This window comes from Callospermophilus lateralis, chromosome 8 (assembly GCF_048772815.1).
Source record: "Callospermophilus lateralis isolate mCalLat2 chromosome 8, mCalLat2.hap1, whole genome shotgun sequence".
Lineage (NCBI taxonomy): Eukaryota > Metazoa > Chordata > Mammalia > Rodentia > Sciuridae > Callospermophilus > Callospermophilus lateralis.
In genome coordinates this window covers 58,549,057-58,567,444 of record NC_135312.1, presented here as the reverse complement: position 1 = coordinate 58,567,444, position 18,388 = coordinate 58,549,057, and the positions used below count along the sequence as shown (strand labels likewise).

Here is an 18,388-nt window from a genome sequence, read left to right as displayed (position 1 = left end):
AGGGACCATCTTGTGAATGCATTTTATATGCATTAATCCAGTGATTCCCTACATCAAACCATGAGATAAGTACTCTTACTTATGTGCCTCTGTGTGTGTGTGTTTGTGTGTGTGTGTGTGTGTGTGTGTGTGTGTGTGTTGCTAGGGATAAAACTCAGGGCCCTATGCATGTTAGGCAAATGCTCTACGACTGAACTGTACCTACAGCCCTCCCACTTAATTTTGAGATGGGAAAACTGAGACTTAGAGCTCATGAAGTAGCTCAGTAGTAGAGCACATGCCTAGCATGTGGGAGGCCCTGGGTTCAATCTCCAGTACCACGCATACACACACAAAATCCTGAGGCTCAGAAAAATTAAACAGTTTGCCCAACTTCACACATATTGTACATGGGAGACACTCTGATTCCAGAACCCCTCTCTGTAATCATTGTGCCAAGATACCAACAAATTAATGAAACTCAGAACAAATTGATAATGATAAATCTAAACTTCAGTCATTTATAATTAATAAGCAAGAAGAAAGAATCATAATGTCAACTCAATATTATAGTGAGGATGCATGATAAGAAATTAGCCTTTTGAAATTTGGGGGAAATCCAAATATCTGCATATGTGCATTTGCCAAGGATTTCTCTGACTGCCAGACTTTTTTCAAGAGTGCTAAATTAGAATCCCTAGCATTCTTTAGATATGTGCCAATTATAGTACATAAATATCCAATTTTAATAACACATTTAGTACATTACAACTAAGTAGCTCATAACTACATGTAAAACGGAAAGTCTGGAATTGGATCTACTTCACATGTAATCAGTGAAGATAGGCATTCGTCAAATTAATTTACCATCTGTCAGGAGAACCCAGAGACCCCACCTTCAGACTTGTTCTTGTAAAATGCTATATGTGAAATGAAGGCTATTGCTTTAAAGTCATAGCTGTCTGCTTCCTCTATTTATATATGACATGAAAAACACATCATATTGGTCTGGGGTTTAGGACATTGAATACTCTGAGATGATTATATTCAGTGAACACTGATTGGACACACACTACTTGCTACTGCATGGTGTTAAGAACAAGGGAGTGATAGAAGGACCCATGTCCTCCAGAAACTCGTAATCCAATGGGGGAGACACAAGATTCCAAGGGAGTTGTGCCACAATAGAGGTATATTCTAAAAGAAGGAGGAGGAAAGAATGATTATTGGAGCCTCTAAAAATGTTGGGGAAGATCTGAACAATCAGCAGGACTGTGCCATATGGAGAAGAAAGAAAAAGAGTAACAAATACAGAAAGCTGTAGAAAATAGCTACATATAATAGGCTCATGGAGTAAGTGACAAACCAGGGCAACTTATTTATTTGAAATGATATGCATGCAGTTCTGTGCTAATGTTATGTATATTATAAAAAGCAAACTTAAATAGAAACCATGTAAGGAAATAAGGAAAAATAAACATAAGGATATTGCTATTCATGATGACCTCTTACACGACCATCAGTTAAAATCAAAAGCTCCAGTATACATTTAAGGAGGAGCTCATCATTAAAGTGGAGAATACAAATTTCTATTTGTCATAATTTTAAGTTTGTGGGCCAATTCTTGGCAGAGGTGGTTAGATGGTCATTGTTTCAAGCCTAATATAACTGAAGACCCCTACTAAATCCCTTGCACTTGCAGTATTTTTCCCTAGGGCTTGAAGTTCATTATTTCTTTTTGAGAATTATTTTATTTGAGGACTGGGATGTAGCTAAGTGGCAAAGTGTTTGTCTTGCATTCACAAAGCCCTGGGTTCTATCCTCAGTTCCAAAAAAAAATTATTTTATTTGAAACCTTCTTGGTGAAGATTAATTTAGTTAAAATTAGATAATGTAATTCTTTTTTTTTTTTTTTTTTTTGGTGCTAGGGATCTAATCCAAGGGTGCTTAACCACTGAGTAACAACATCCCCATCTGTTTTTAATTTTTTAAAAATTCATTTTGAAACAGGGTTTTGATAAGTTGTTTAGGGCCTTGCTAAATTTCTGAGACTGGCTTTGAACTAGTGATCCTCATGCCTCAGCCTACTGAGTTGCAGGGATTACAGGCTGAGAAATGGTGCCCAGCTAGGTAATATAATCTTTAAATCTGCTCAACAGACATACAAATAACAATGCAATTACAGTATATACTGAAGGTAAATGTTCCACAGAGCATTTTCCGGTAGAAGACTTTTATTGACTAAGGAGAAGATACGTTTGAAAGATGGAGGTCCAGGCTATCATTTCTCAGTGCTAAAATTATGTTGGCCCCTGAGATCTAAAAATCCAAATGTCTTTTTTTGTTGTTGTTGTTGTTAGCATTTAATAAACCTCCAGTGCTCTTGGTGGCTTTAAGCCACCAGAACACAGGCACCCCCACCACCCTTAATCCTCTCCTCAGCTCTTCTCCTGAAGAATTTTACCTTCACGATGACAGGCTGCTTTGGGAGCTTTCCCTTTCCCAAAACTTTGTAGTAACCTGATGGGAACACATCAATTATGGGAGCAGCTCCCGTTTTGTTTTTGGCAGCATTTACTTGTGTCTGTTCACTGACCAATGTCCACAATTTATCAAGGTTGACAGTTGGGCAGAAACTCTCGTTCCTCTTTAAGTGGTAATGCCTCATACCAACTTTCCCAAAGGTGATATTTGTCGAAGTTAATCCTGTGGTGATGCATGCCACCAGCATTACCCCGGCCTCCTGGGTGCTTCCGGTGCTTGCCGACGCGGCCATGGCCATGGCTCATGTGTCCCCGAAGTTTCTGGGTCTTCCTCAGTCTGGAAGGTGGAGAAAACATGAGGATTCAGTAAAATAAGGGTAGTAATAGGAACTCTCTCACAGGGTTGTAGCAAGAGGTGAGTTCATACACAGGAAGCCCATAAAACAGTATTGAGTATGTGATAACCACTGATTTACATGTACTGGGGCAGAGGATGTGGGTCAAGGATGATTTCCTTGGTTCAGTGACAGCTGAATAGAATCCTGAAGGAAATTTTAAGTTAGCTTGAATAAAGGGAGAAGGTGAGAGGTTGGAGAAAGACCTTCCTGAGCTTCGGCCCGTTCCCTTATTTAGTCAGTTAAATGATGCCCCCCCACCCCGCAAAAAAAGCTATGTCAATGTCCAAAATTCCTGGTACCCATCAATGTTTCCTTATTTGTGATGAGGTAAAGGTTTACAGATATGACTAGACCATCCTGGGTTATCTGACTGGGCCATAAATCCAATGATAAGTGTCCTCCTAAGAGGTAGAAGAAGTTGGACACACAGAAGAGAAAGTTTGAAAAAGCGTAGCGGGAGCTGAGATTGAAGTGCCTTGGCTACAAATTAAGGACGCTAAAGAATGCAGAAGCTATGGGCTGGGGATGTGGCTCAAGCGATAGCGCGCTTGCCTGGCATGCGCAGGGCGCTGGGTTCGATCCTCAGCACCACATAAAAATAAAGATGATGTGTCCACCAAAAACTAAAAAAAATCTATTAAAAAATTCTCTCTCTCTAGAGAAATGAGTCCCAGTAGATGGGGTAGAGAGAGGTGAGGGGAGGGGAGAGAGGAAGGGGATAGGAAGGGCAGCAGAATACAACAGACACTAGTATGGCAGTATGTATAAACGTGGAAGTATAACCATGTGATCCTGCAATCTGTACACATGGGAATAATAAGAATTCATACCCCATTTGAATCAAATGTATGATATATGATATGTCAAGATCAATGTAATGTTTTGAGCATCTAATAAATTTCTGATGTTAAAAAAAATTCTCTCTCTCTCTCTTTTTTTTTTTAAATGCAGAAGCTAGAAGAGAAAAAGAAGGGTTCCCTCCTAGAGTGTCCCCAGGGGGAAAGGCTTTCACCTTCTGTCCTGTGATAGAATTAATCCCTGTTACTTTAAGGCACACAGGCTGTGGAAATGCATTACAGCAGCACAGGATACTAATACACCTTGTTACTCCAAGTCAATCTCCACAACCAATTCTTTGCTAATGGACAACAGGACATGGTCCTGGTCTCAGGGGGCCCATGATCTGGATGAGGAATGGCACAGATTCCCCACTTGCCTTGGGTTTTAGTCGGCTTTGCATCAGTGTAACCAATATACTTGTTAAGAGCCACTTAGAGAAGGAAACGTTTGTTCTAGCTCCTGATTTCACAGGTTCAGTTCATGGTCAGCTGATTGCATAGATCTGGGCCTGAGGTGAGGCAGAATATCATGGCCCAGCTGAGGAAAGCTGCTCAGCTCATGGCAGGGTCAGGAAGCAGAGAAAGAAAGTGGAGAAAGGGCCTCAGGAAGAATGCTCCCTAAGACTGGCCTCCTCCAGCCATGCCCCATCTGTCCACAGTTACCACCGAGGCAGTCCACTCAAACTAAATGGACTGATCAGGTTACAAATTTCATCATCTAATCACTTCACCTTTGAATATCCCTGCCTTAATAAGAGCTTTGGGAGGACACCTGAAATCCAAGCCATAATACCATCTCTTTTTAATGCCTAATAAACAACCCAAATTTAACCTTTCCTGAATGGAAGTACCTGGAGGTAAGAAGCCCATTTTTCCAAGGTGGCCAGGAAAGGCCTCTGGGAGGAGGACACCAATGGACATGGGCACAGAGTGATGAGCAGAGCTGAGGCACTGACCAAGCAGGGGCACGTCAAAGCAAGGTGCTCTTTTTTGTTTTGTGTTAAGTAGGAAAACATTTAGTACGTGTAGGAAGAGAAGAAGATGCAGATACAAGGGAGATATGTAACAGAAGGTGTCAGGACCCAGAGGAGGCAGAAGGGAAATGGGCTGAGGTGAGAAGGGAGAACACAGATCAGGGGCCTTGAAGGCAAATAGTAAGAACTACTCAGGGAATAACTGATGTGACCACTGGACTAGAACTGTCAGGGTTGAATCCTGGCTCCCCACTGACTGGTTATCCAATAGTAGGGAATTCCATTTTCTGGATATTGGTTTCCTCAACTATAAAATGAAGATAATAACAACCCCACCTCATAGGATATTGTTAGGAGAATTAATTTTATTAATATGGTTAAAGCCCTTGATTCAATGCCTGGTCATAGAGTGTGCAATAAATGTCATTATTATTAATATAACTAGAATTAAATGAAGTTTAGAATCAGAATTTGAGCACTGGAAGGAACAGCAGAATCATCTAGTCTAATTCCCTGATTGTACAAATGGAGAAATTGAGGCCCAGAGGTTTTATTATTTATTTCTTAATTTATTTTGCATTCCTGGGGATTGAACCCAGGGCCTGACACATACGAGGCAAGCATTTTACTACTGAGCTGCAACCCCATCTCTTTTCAAAACTTTATTTCGACGTAGGATCTCACTGAGTTGCCCAGGCTGGCCTTGAACTTGCAATGCTCCTGCCTCAGTCTCCCAAGTAGCTGGAATTACAGGCATGTGCCAATATACTCAGCTCCAGAAAGATTTCAAATTTAAAGAGATAGGGAAAGAGCTAACATGAGACTAATTACTTAAAAGTCAGTGTTCTGTTAGGTGTGCTACACAAATAGATTTGGGAATCATAAGAATACAAGTGGTGGTGGGCTCAGGGCTTAGCTCAGTGGTAGAGCACTTGCCTAGCATGTGTGAAGCCCTGGGTTTTATCCTCAGCGCTCCCCCCAATCCACCCCCCACCCACACCAAAACAGAATATAGGTGATAATTGAATCTGGGGAAATAGACAAAATTATTTAGGTAGAATCTAGGGAATGAGTAGAGAGAATGTAGAAAGAAGAAATGGAAAAAAAAAAAAAAAAAAAAAGAGCTACCAAGGGAGACTCAGAGCTAAGCCAGGGAGGTAGGAGAAGAACCGGAAAAGAGTTATGGCGTAGAAGACAAGACAAGGATTTTGAAGGGTGAAAATGATCAACTGAGTCAAATACTAGAGAGGTGAGGAAAGATGATTCTAATGCAAAATGCTAACCTGAATTCTACTCAAATACAAGTGCAATTTCTACAAGACATTTGCTATGCTGAATGTTTATCACCTCCTTCCAAAATTCATATGTTGCAAACTCATCCCTAAAGTGATGGTATTAGGAGGTGTGGCCTTTGAAAGGGGTGATTAGGTCATGAGGGTGGAGCCCTCATGAAAGGGCTTAGTGCACTTATAAGAGGCTGAAGAGACCAGAGTTTCCACTTCCACCAAATGAAGACACAACTAGAATGCGCCATCTATGTACCAGACAGCAGACCCTCATCAGACACTGAATCTGCTGGGGCTTTGGTTTTAGAATTCACAGTCTCCAGAATTGTAAAAAATAACCTCTCTCATTAAAAAGCTGCCCCATTTATGGTATTTTTTAATAGCAGCCTGAATAGATTAAGACAACACTAAATTCTGAAACTTGGTTTTCCCATGTGTAAACAGAATATACATAGAAAACACACTGCCATGTTAAAGAAAAAAAAATTTAAGCCATACCTTCTAGATTTGGCAATGGAACGAGGTTTTCCACAGGGAGAGAAGTACACAAACTGTATTTCAGACCCTGAAATTAACCTTATTCCTAGAGTCTTTCATGTTAATAATGTCTTCTGTAACCACAAACAGTACTGGCCTTAGAGAGACATAACATGAATTTTATAATTCTGCTTATTATAAGGGTCATAGAATGGTTAAGAAAGATAGTGCTAAAGGTTGGACTACTAGCATTGGGGCAAGACATGGGACTTTTTTCTTCTCTTTCTAGATTCCTTCCATGGATAAATTCATCTAATTCCATAGCTTTAAAACACCATCTCAATGCTTGAGAGTTACAAAGTTCTATCTCTAATTTGACCTTACCTATAAGCTCCAGTCTTATATGTCTAATTGCTTACTGTCTTAGTCTATTTTTGTGCTGCTATAACAAAATGCATGGGGATAGATACTTTATTTAAAAAATAGGTTTATTTGGCTTAGGATTCTTGTGGCTCTAAGGCCCAAGCAGCAGGTCCTTGGCATCCTGTCAAGTGTCCCTGGATATATACCAACATATTGGAGAAGCAGAAAGGAAAACAGCCGTGTTCAGAAAGGGCATGAAGTTTAACACAAACATTTATTTTAATAACTATCCTAAAGGCTTGATGTTATGTGGAGATATCTGTGGAAACAATTTCCCCCCTCAACCCACTATTGGATTTAAATTCTAGAAAATACCAAAAATAGACAAAAATGACAAAAATGTTCCTCAGCTCGTTTCTGACATGACACTAGCCATTTCCTCTATGGGAATTCTCGTCCCATCCTGCTCCCTTCTCCTCCATTCATCTCACTGTGGCCCCTGTCTGTTACCGTCATCTTTGAGAAGCCTTCCTGTTCGTCCTTGCTAGAGTCACTCTATCACCTCAGCTGGCTTTTGTACCTGAGCACTTATTGATAGTGACATTTTCTTATTTATTTTTATGTATATTTGCTGTCTATTTTCCATTGGAATCTAAGTTTTCTGAGAGCAAACATTTTTATCTGTCTGGTTTGCTACTGGGTTCCCAGACTCTCAATAATGTGTACACCCAGTAGGCTCTGAATAAATAAATAAAGGTTCAGGAAAAGGAGAAGGAAAATAAATGCAGGGAGCCCTATGCCATGAAGCTATCTAATATGTAAGTTAGACTGCTCAACTACAGCTCTTAGCCCAAGGGAAAATGCTCTTCCTTTGCTTGGCCAGAATGCCTAGACAGTGCCCTCAGCTTAGGTTTTCTCTCCAGACTTCCCACATTTCACTTTACCTGGGGATTGGTTTTACCTGGGGATCAACCCACCTATCTTGATAATTAACACTTCATCTACCTTCTTGGGTGGAGAAACCATCCACAGAAGGGGTTTGGACATTATAAAAGCTGGGGGCCAATGAGTTTGACTAGCCTGGACAAAAAAAAAAAAAAAAGTGAAAATAAAGAACATATTTTGCAAGAAATATAGCAAGGAGAGCTATTTTTCACAAGGTAATTGACTTAATCCACTCAGGGTGCTTTAATATCATAGACTCAGCGGCTTAGACAACAATTTATTTTTCACAGTTCTAGAGGCTGGGAATTCCAAGATGAAGACGTTGGCAGATTTAGTGTCTGGCAAAGGCTCACTTCCAGGTTCCAGATGGCTGTCTTCTCGCCGTGTCCTCACATGGCAGAAAGGAAATTCTCTGGGTTCTCTTTTATAAGGGCATTAGTCCCATTAAGGAGGACTTCACCTCACGACCTAATCATTGTGTTAGTCAGCTTTCTGTCACTGTGACAAAATATCTGAGAAGAATGGCTTAAAGAAGAATGATTTATTTTTGGCTCATGGTTTCAGAGGTTTTAGGTCACAGTTTCATTGCTTGTGAACCTGTGATGAGGCTGAAATGTCTTTGTGTGGAAAAGAAAAGCTGCTTACCTAATGGGTAAGCAGGAAGCAGGAGGTGAGGGAGGGGTCTTAACATCCCTTTCAAGGGCATGCTAATGAATTAGTAAACTCCCTTCCATTAGGCCCAACCTTTTACAAGTTCCACCACCTTCCAATAGTACCACATGCTAGTGACCAAGTCTTCAACTATGGCCTCTGAGGGACATTAAAGATCCAAACCATAACCACCACCAAAAGACTTCACCTCCTGATATCATCACTTTGGGGGTTAGGATTTCAACATAGCAATTTTAGGAGGAACACGAACAGGCTATAACAGTAATGATAATCTGTTGCACACAGTGCCCATACTTACCATGAAGATCCAGTCGAGAGGAGTGGTCTGGGGGCCTGGGGTTGTAGCTCAGTGGTAGAACACTCGCCTAGCATGTGTGAGGCACTGGGTTCGATCCTCAGCACCACATAAAAATAAATAAATAAAATAAAGATATTAAACAAAAAGAAGGTAAGTGGTCTGGGGTGTGACACATGTGCCTAAGTGGCTGCAGTATTACATGATTTGCTGAGTTTATCGTGGATGAGAGCAAGAACTCCTGGCAGAATGCCATCTGTATCACTCAGGCCACAATACTAAGAACTTACATAGAGGACTCCAGACATCCTCTCCATCATCAACGACTTCAGTATCCCTACCAAGACTCATCATTCAACACCCCTCTCTGTTCCACAATTCTGTCATCTCCAGTGTCTACCATGTTTCATTCACATTGTCACACTCTGAACCTTATCATCACCCCTAACTCTTCTACTCCTGAAGCATTAAGCCCCATGACTTAAGGATATTTGATGTTCTGCTCACAATATCCCAACCTTCTAGTTTTCATATTCACTTATTCCCATTGCACTTGCTTTTCATCTCCACCAAGACACCCTCAAACCTTGACTTCCGATATCTTAGGCCCCTTCTGAGACTTCCTTCACTAGTCATCCATACCCTTGCCTTCCTCCACATATATTTTCAAGACCCCACCTGCCAACCCTCATCCCTAGTACAGTCCAGTGCCTGCCTTCCCATTTCTAACTACCTACCCCCAGAATACTGTGCCCTAATGGAGAAAATTGCATAGTGATTTAGTCTGGTGGCACTATGAACTTCTAAGGTAAATGGGCTCCCTTGCCCAAACGGCAATCCTATATGCCTCTCCCCAAACCCACAAATGACAGACAAACCTTATTGAGGCTTCTTTATCTCTCCTGAGTACTCATACTCAGCAAATAGCTGCCTCTTCTCTATCAGAGAGGAAATGGAGGTTTTTATGTATAAAATCTTTCCGATTTCTTCCCTCCATGTGTAAATGCAAAGATGTGCATCCACAGCTGTGAGGAGACTCGTGGTTGTCACCAGGATCTATTCTTCCTTCTTTCTGGACATGCAGCTCCAACATGTTTCTCAATCTCCCTTGTAATTCAGTGTTCTCATGTGACTACATTTTTTACCAATAGAATTTGAGCATTCATGTTATATACCACTCCTATGCCTGGCCAATGTAAATGTCCCACAGGCATATCCACAGGATCTCTTTTTCTGGCAAACTGTTCAATGATATGGAAATCAGGTGTTGAAGATAATGGAACTGCCATCAGCCTTAGTGTTTAAATAACTGCATGGAAAAACTGACTACCTGACTGTAAAAACTGCCTTTACTATGACGTGAGATACAAAGTTTGTGTTTGCATCAATACAAGGTAGGTTTTATTGGTTATAGTAGTTTAACCTGCCATAATTAATTCAATATCTACTTTTCTTCTCTCGGTTCTTAGTGAAGGAAAGTGACTCTCTCCTGTTCTGCCCCAGGGAATCCCTCTCCATGAACTCTGGACTCCAGCCCCATCTCCAACCCTTATTTCATCACTTATTTACTCTGTCCCCTAGGCCTTCACCTTATCCTTTCCTGGCTCTTTCCCCTTAGCACACAGACACGATGGCAACTGTTTTAAAAGGAAAAAAATCTCATATGATTTGATACTCTCCTCGTCTAGATTTGTCTTTTCTCCTTCCATTGATGGTTCAGTACCCCACTCTACTCCTCCTAGCCCTCGCCCCTCTGCGATCTGGGCTCTTCCCCACCACTGTTCTGAAACTGTTCCAGATCAGCCCAGTGACCTGACAGGCTCTGGTCCTATTTCACTTCTTATCTCCCCTGGCAGCATCTCCAGAAAGCTGTTCCTCTTTCTGCTCCTGTGCTTCTGTGATATGGTGCTTCTCTCTCCCTCTAGCTGCACCTTCCAAGTCTCCTTGACAGGTCTCAGTTCCTCTTTCTCTTTGGCAAATGTGGATTCAGCGTCTACCTTCCCTGCCCACTGTGTGTATGTATATATACATATGTGTGTGTGTGTGTACATATACATAGATATTTACATATATAAATACATATATACAGACATATAAATATGAAAATATATACACATATATACATGTATTGTTATAAGTAATTTTATCCTCACCTGTGGTTTAAATAATCATTTATACATGATAAAGTCATACATCCTTTGGTGCCCAAAAATTACATTGCCAACTGACTTTTAGATGTTTTTATTTTTATGACCTCAAACCTAATATACCCCTAACTGAAATTATCATCCTGTTTCCAAGAACTACTCCTCCTACATTTTCTATCCAGGTAGATAGATGCTAATAGGCATCCACTCAGCTACTCAGCCTGGGTGCATGGGAATAAGCCAAGCAGGATCATCATCCTATAGGTAGGATCCTCTGACTCCAAATGCTATTGAATTCACCTAGTAAATATCTCTCAAATACATCTATTCACTTCCCTCTCTCGGCCACTGCTGAACTCAACCCTGTTTATCCCTTTTCTGGGTCATCTAAGTAACTTCTAGATTATTCTCCCTGCTGGCAACTTCACCTCCCTCCCCTCCCTCCTCCAGCCTAAAGATCTGATGTTCTTCCTTTTTTTGTTCTTGTTCATTCATGTCATTTTTGCTTGAATGTCAGGGTTTTGTTGTTGTTGTTGTTGTTTTGTCTTTTTTGATACTAGGAGTTGAGCCCAGGGGTGCTCTATTACTAAGCTCTCTCTCCAACCCTTTTAATTTTATTTTGAGAAAGGGTCTAAGTTACCGAGGCTGGACTTAAACCTGCAAATTTCTTGCCTCCACCTCCCAAGTACCTGGAATTACAAGTGTGTGCTTGGTTCTTGACTGCCTTTTCAAATGAAAAAATAATATATTCTCATTGTAAAATATTCAAATAGTTTATAAGACTATTTTTAAAAAGTTAAAGTCGCGCCTTAGGCAGTCCTCAAATCTAATCCCCAAATACACATTTCTTTTTCTAAAACAGTCTTGGCAGCATGATGGCACATGCCTCAAATCATAGTAACTCAGGAGGCTGAGACAGGATTGCACATTTGCGGCCAGCCTGGGCAATTTAGGGAGATCCTGTATCAAAATTAAGAAAATAAATAAATAAATAAAAAGGACTGGGGATGTAGCTCAGTGGTAGAGTACCCCTGTGTTCAATCCCCATTATTATAAAAAGTAAAAATAATAAAAATAGAATCTTATTAAACATGCTGTAATTTTATTTTAAGAAGTACTTTTTTCATTTGAATATCTCTAAAATCAAAATGTGTCAAGCAATCAATACTGTCTTGGATTTGGTTAAATACAGCAATGCTCTGCAATGTGTTCTTTTTACTCATTAATATTGTTCATGATTTCAAACCAACATTTACCTCCAGGAGGCCATTCTAAAAAACAAATCTGGTCAGCTTGCTACCCTCTGGAAAATTCTTCAAAGGCTCTGTTTTCCTTCCCCTAAAACTTTCATTCTGACTGCCGCCTTACTTTTACAGTTTCCTGAACATCATACATTCTCTTTCTTAAGGCTAAGCAGGCCAAGCAGGTCTCTTTTCAGTTAGTTCCCCCAAACAGCTAAGCTAAGCCAAGTCAGATCTCTTTGCCTTTGCACCAATGTGTCTTCTACTATAAAGGTTTTTCTCATCTTTACTCAAAGATGCCTCTTATTGAAAAATTGTCCTGATCTGCCAAGCTGAGCCTCAGTTCTTCCTTTAACACTTCCCTTCAACTTCCAAACATGGTGTATGCCTTTGTTAAATCACTTGCCAAGAGAAAGTATTAGTGGTCAGGTTCATGACATTTATCTTGTCTGTTGCTCCCAATGTAAAAGAGAGTTCTCAAGCTCACTTTCTTCTTTATAGCCATTTCCAGCAGTGTGGGCACAAAATAGTTGTTCCATAAATATTTTTGGAAATAATGAACTAGATATGAGGGAAGCAGGAAAAAACTTCCTGCTATAAGGTACAGAACATTCTTAATTAGAATCCCCTTATCCTGGAACAAGAGAGATAAAGAGGAGGAGAGGTCTGGATTTGGTTAAATACAGCAATGCTCTGCAATAACCACCAGGGTGCCCAGAAATCTGAAGCAATTGGACAATTTAATTTCTGTTCCCTATTTTCTACTTCTGCAGACCTTCTATCCACAAGTAATTCCACCCTGATTTCAACAATCACATCTTTGATGACCCCCCATTTCCTCTAATTTTTTTTTAAGTGCTTCAAATCCAAGCCTCATTCTCTCTATGACTTTGCAGCAAGTCTTTTATTTTGATGTTTTGAAGAGTACCTATGAAGAAGCTGGGTGCTATGGCATGTGCCTGTAATCCCAGAGAGTTCAAAGCCAGCTTCAGCAAAATCTAGGTGTTAAGCAACTCAATGAGACCCTGTCTAAAATACAAAATAGGGCTGGGGATGTGGCTCAGTGGTTGAGTGCCCCTGAGTTCAATCCTGGGTACAAAAAAAAAAAAAAAAAGGAAAGAAAGAAAGAAAAGAAAACCTGGCCACTCTAAAATACCTACCTGTGTTTTCCATTTGGATTCCCTCCTGCCCTACATGTGGTTATACCTCTGTTAATTCCACCAAGACTCAACACTAGGAAATAAATACAAAAGAAAGCTGAAGTTTAATACAAACATTTATTTTAATAACTATCCTAAAGGCTTGATGTTATGTGGAGATATCTGTGGAAACAATTTCCCCCCTCAACCCACTATTGGATTTAAATTCTAGAAAATACCAAAAATAGACAAAAATGAGAGTTGGGATGTAGCTCAGTAGTAGAATACTTTTCTAGCATGTTGTCAGACTCTGGTTCAATCCCTAGTACTTCAATAAATAAATAAATATTTCCATTTCTTCTTTCTGACCTAGATAATTTAAAGCCAGAGATTCCAAATCATTCATGGAAAAGTACCAGGGGTAGTGTTGGAGAGTTTAAATAAAGCTCAGCTAATGTGGCCTATATGGCAGTTACTAAGATTGGTCCATGCTAAAATATCTTGACTATTGTAGGGCCAGCATACTTTCAATACTTTATCTTGGCAAAAACAACTGGGGCTCATGCAAAACAGAAGGAAAAGGAAGAAAAGTGGAAAAACCAGAGGAGTACAAGAGAGAAGAGTGTCAAATGACAGGAGAGGAGAATTTATAATGAGAAATGCAGCAGTTATGAGAGGATTCTAAGAAATAGACATGTGCTGTGGCAGCTGGGGCTGAAAGGTAAATAAGACTGTCTTGTATTGAAAAGAAATAGGAAGGCTGACCTAAAGAACGAGAGGGCTTGGAGTGAAATTAGGTAAATATGTTGATTAAACATTGAAAAGCTCAGTGGGCTTGTGAACAGGGCTGATAAAGAACAGGGAGAGGCACACAGTATCTCAAAGACTAAACAGATCAACACGTGGACAGAGAAAAGGTAACAGCTGTTGGGGGTGGGGGAGAGTGCTGTAATTCTACCATCTTGAAGAGGATAATGACAAAAGTCCGCTGTCCTTTACAAATGGTCTTGAATTGGTTCAGTTCATAGTCCTTCAATGGAGAATTAGAGTCAAGCCTTCATTCTATCTAACATTAGGAACAGTGGGGTCAAATCAGCCTAGTCTGCTGTATTTTCAGCATTTTGAGCATGGAGGGAAACTTACATTACAAAAGCAAAGACTTCACCAGTTAAACCAACCTAAACACAATGTGTATCTCTTCTGTTCACACATTTTAGACTAAATATAAACAAAATAATCCTAAGGAACTGGCTGAGACACAATTCCTATTGATTTGGGCTCCCAAGACAATAAATAATTCAACAGTTTTGTGTGTGTGTGTGTGTGTGTGTGTGTGTGTGTGTTTTCCTTGCATCTTAAGGTGAGAAAATTATGTAGGAAAAAGAAAGGCAGATACTAATATTAGCCTGTAATTTTCAGTCATTTCTTTTTCAGTACAGACACTGGTTGGTGTATTTGGACACCATAAAGCCTTAGCCCAAGGAGCAGCCACATCTGAATCTCCATATCAAGAAAGATTTGGTTTGGACGCAACGTAAGTTCCCTGGATTTCAGTACTGCACCCCCCCACCCCGGGGAATCTGAAATTATTCCCTGACATTGGTAATACGGAAAGGCACCTTCTGGAGAAATCGCAGACTGCCTGTTAATTTGACAACTCCCCGCCCCCATCGACTTGGGTCATAACTTGGACTGCGCATGGAGAGGGCAGGAACAGACCTTGTATTGCTTTTGTTTCCTGCCAGGCGAGGACTCACAGGAGCGGCCGGTCGCCTACCTGCTTTCCACTTCCCGGGCCAGGAGTGACCGCGCGTCCTGCCGAGAGGTTCGCTGCCCGCCGAGGTTCACTCCCGACCTCACCTACCGGTGCTCTCCGCGCCTCGGACCAGCCTGACTCATCCGGGATGGGTGGGGGAGACCTCAGAGGGCGGAGGGACAGGAGGAGGCGGGCCGGGCCCTTCCCCCAGAGCCAGGGAGGAGGCGTCTCCAGGGCAGGTGAAACCGACTCCGACCTATCCCGGGAACTTTCGGTGCGGGGACTCGCAGCTAGAGGCCCGCGCCGCGCTGGGGCCGCGGAGGAGCCGCCCTCTCCCATCCGGGCTGCGCGCCGGGGCTCAGCCTGGGGGCTGCCCCCTGAGGACCCTCGGCCCTCCTGGCGCGCTCGTTGGCTGCGGGCAGCGCCGGCCTCAGCGGCTGATGGAGGCGAGTGGTGCCGCCCAGGGCGCAGGTGACACTCTCGCGGCCAGGGTTTCTGCTGGAAGGGAAGACCACTGGGAGGGCAAGACGCAGACTCCTCGTGGGCAAGGGGCAAGGCAGCGATGGCCCTAGAGCTGAGCCAGGAGGCACTTCTGGACTTTCTGTGCCAGGCTGGGGGCCGAGTGACCAACGCCGCCCTGCTGAGCCACTTCAAGAGCTTTCTCCGAGACCCCGACGCGTCCCCCAGCCAGCATCAGCAACGCCGCGAGCTCTTCAAAGGCTTCGTCAACTCGGTCGCCGCAGTGCGCCAGGACCCCGACGGCACCAAGTACGTCGTGCTCAAGAGGAGGTATAGGGACCTTTTGGGGGAGGAGGGGCTGCAGCGACCCCGCGAGCCGCCTGCTGCCGCTGCCCCTGCAAGGGGAACTGCGCCCAGCTCCCCGCCGAGCGCACGCCACGGGGAGCCTCAGCCACCGCAGTCTCGGCGGCGGCGGCGGCGCGACCAGGAGCCAGAGGAGGAGCCAGCAGGTACCGCAGCCCTAGCCGAGGTCGCAGGTTGCAATGGACTCCCGGCCAGCAGAACCCGGGAAGCGACCAGGGAAGACGGCGGCCAGAGGCTCAGCGCCGGCCGAAGGGCTCCGGTGCCGGTGGCTACGGCGGCAGCTGCAGCCAGGTGCGCGGCGGCGGAGACGCAGGGCCGCTGCTGCTGGGAATGTCTCCAGAACAGCCTGGGGGAGCTCCCGGAAGTGCCGCCACTCGGAGCACTCCCGGACCCTGCTGCCACTGCCAAGGAGAAGCCCGCGCGAGCTCAGCCTGCTCAGGATGACTGCGGGGCTCCAAGGCAGCTGCCAGAAGGCGCGCGGGCTGAGCCCACGCGGGTACCTGCAACGCCCCGCTCGCCTTCCGCCATCACCGAAGCTGCTGAGTGCAGGGTATCTCCTGCAGTTCTCCTGCCCCGCCCCACCCCTCCAGGAGACCGACCAGAGCTGTTGACCTCAGGTTCCCTGCACCATTCCACTCTGCAACTGCAGCAGCAGCGCACTCGAGAATGGGTAGCCAGACACCCTCAGATGCCCCAGACCCGGGACCAGGGTCCCATTCGGGCCTGGTCAGTGCTGCCGGACAACTTTCTCAGGATACCCTTGGAGCCAAACTTAGAGACTAAATCACCGCTGTCAGAGCTCCCTCATTTCTCTCATCCTCTCTTTCCTGTGGTTCCTGAAGAGTCCTCAGGTTCGTGGCCAGGGAATCCTCCACAGGCTGTCTTCCGTAGCATTCGTTGTCAGTTATCCCTCCAAGATCTGGATGACTTTGTGGACCAGGAGAGCCATGGCAGTGAGGAGAGCAGCAGTGGGCCCAAAGAGTCCCCTGGGGGTTCTGAAGAGGGGTTACAAGTTGCCTTGGGAACTCCAGTTTGGGGAAAGCTCAGGAATCCAGCTGGGGGCCTATCTGTACCTCCAAAGAAAGGCAGCCCTCAGAGTCCTCAGGGCCTCAGGAACAGAGGGAACGGTCATACCTCTCAGCAAGTTCCAACAGGGGCTAAAGGCCCCCCACACCACTGCCAGGAGCCTTTGCCTTGGCCAGCTCCCAAGTTAAGGAGGTCTCTCAGAAGGAGCTTTAGGGCAGGGAAGGCCAAACTGTCTTCCTCTGATGAAGAGTACCTTGATGAGGACTTGCTGAAAAGGAGTCGTCGCCCACCACGCCCCAGGAAACCTTCCAAGGCAGGAACAATGCCCAGCCCAAGGGTGGATGCAGCTTTGACCCTGAAACTGGCAGACACTAGGGTCTCCAGTGGGAATGGGCCTGCCGCCTGGGTACCCCACAGAACTTCTGAGCACAAGTCATCACTGGTACCTCTAGATGCCAGGGAGCATGAATGGATTGTGAAGCTTGCCAGTGGCTCTTGGATTCAGGTGTTGACACTATTTTGGGAGGACCCTCAGTTGGCTTTGCACAAAGACTTCTTGACTGGATACACTGCCTTGCACTGGATAGCCAAACATGGCAACCTTCAGGCCCTTCAGGACTTGGTCTCAGGAGCACGGAAGACAGGGATTGTGCTTGATGTAAATGTGAAGTCTAGCTGTGGGTATACCCCACTGCACCTTGCAGCCATTCATGGTCACCAGGGAGTCATCAAACTGCTAGTGCAAAAGTTGTCTTCTCGGGTGAATGTCCGGGACAGCAGTGGAAAGAAACCATGGCAATATCTGACCAGTAGTACCTCTGGGGAAATATGGCAGCTGCTGGGAGCTCCTCGGGGCAAGCCCATTTTCTCTGTATATCCCTTAGTCCAAAGCTCTTCCCCCACTAGGAAGGCCAAGAGCCGGGAAGTATCTAGAAATGTCACCCGAAAGACTTCCTTAGCTGCACTACTCAAAAGTCACCACAACAAATGGAAACTGGCCAACCAGTATGAGAAATTCCCTACACCACGGGTAGAAGAGTGTAGTGACTGAGGTGGGCCCCTCTCTCCAACATGCAGCAACCACACTCTCATCTTTGAGTACTCAGAGAATTCAGGGAGAATAGAAAAGCAGCTGAGGGGTTGGTAAAGAGAGAGGTCAAGTGGAATGGCCTCCCTGGGTTTCATGTCAGCACAGTGCACCTTAGGAGCCATCTCCGCTTTGTGAAGGCTCATGTTCTTGGGCCAGTGAAGCCTAGCCAAGTGGCAAAGCCAGCACTCACAACTCAGGAGGTATTCTACCATTTCCTTTGCCAGTGGAAGTTTTAGGCACAGTAAGCTACATTGTTTTCTGAAGCAGCAATCCTAGGCCTTGGCTAGAAAGGTAACAGATGTCCAACAAAATAAGAAGCAATTCAAAGAATGCCAAAACTCAGGGGGGAAAAACCCCTCTCTGGCTAGTAGCTCTCTGGCATCTATTAATTTGGAGAATAAATCTTGGCAGAACATGGAAAGCACCAGGTTTGAAATCAGATGGCTTTCTTTTTTC

At 44.0% G+C, this 18,388-nt stretch overlaps 1 protein-coding gene and 1 pseudogene across 2 annotated transcripts; one reads left to right on the top strand and one right to left on the bottom strand.

Annotated features, from left to right (window-relative positions):
• Positions 1–2,371: 2,371 nt before the first annotated feature.
• Positions 2,372–15,137, bottom strand: LOC143405687 (large ribosomal subunit protein uL15 pseudogene; annotated as a pseudogene).
• A 419-nt stretch (positions 15,138–15,556) lies between these two features.
• Sowahb (sosondowah ankyrin repeat domain family member B) lies at positions 15,557–17,893 on the top strand. 2 transcript variants are annotated; one of them, XM_076865339.2, is made up of 2 exons: positions 15,557–15,862; positions 15,914–17,893. In XM_076865339.2, exons 1-2 carry the CDS (start codon positions 15,557–15,559, stop codon positions 17,891–17,893), a joined length of 2,286 nt encoding a protein of 761 aa, XP_076721454.1. The 2 variants fall into 2 exon arrangements, with proteins under 2 accessions (XP_076721454.1, XP_076721453.1); XM_076865338.2 differs by having other exon boundaries at positions 15,557–17,893.
• The last annotated feature ends 495 nt before the right edge of the window (positions 17,894–18,388 follow it).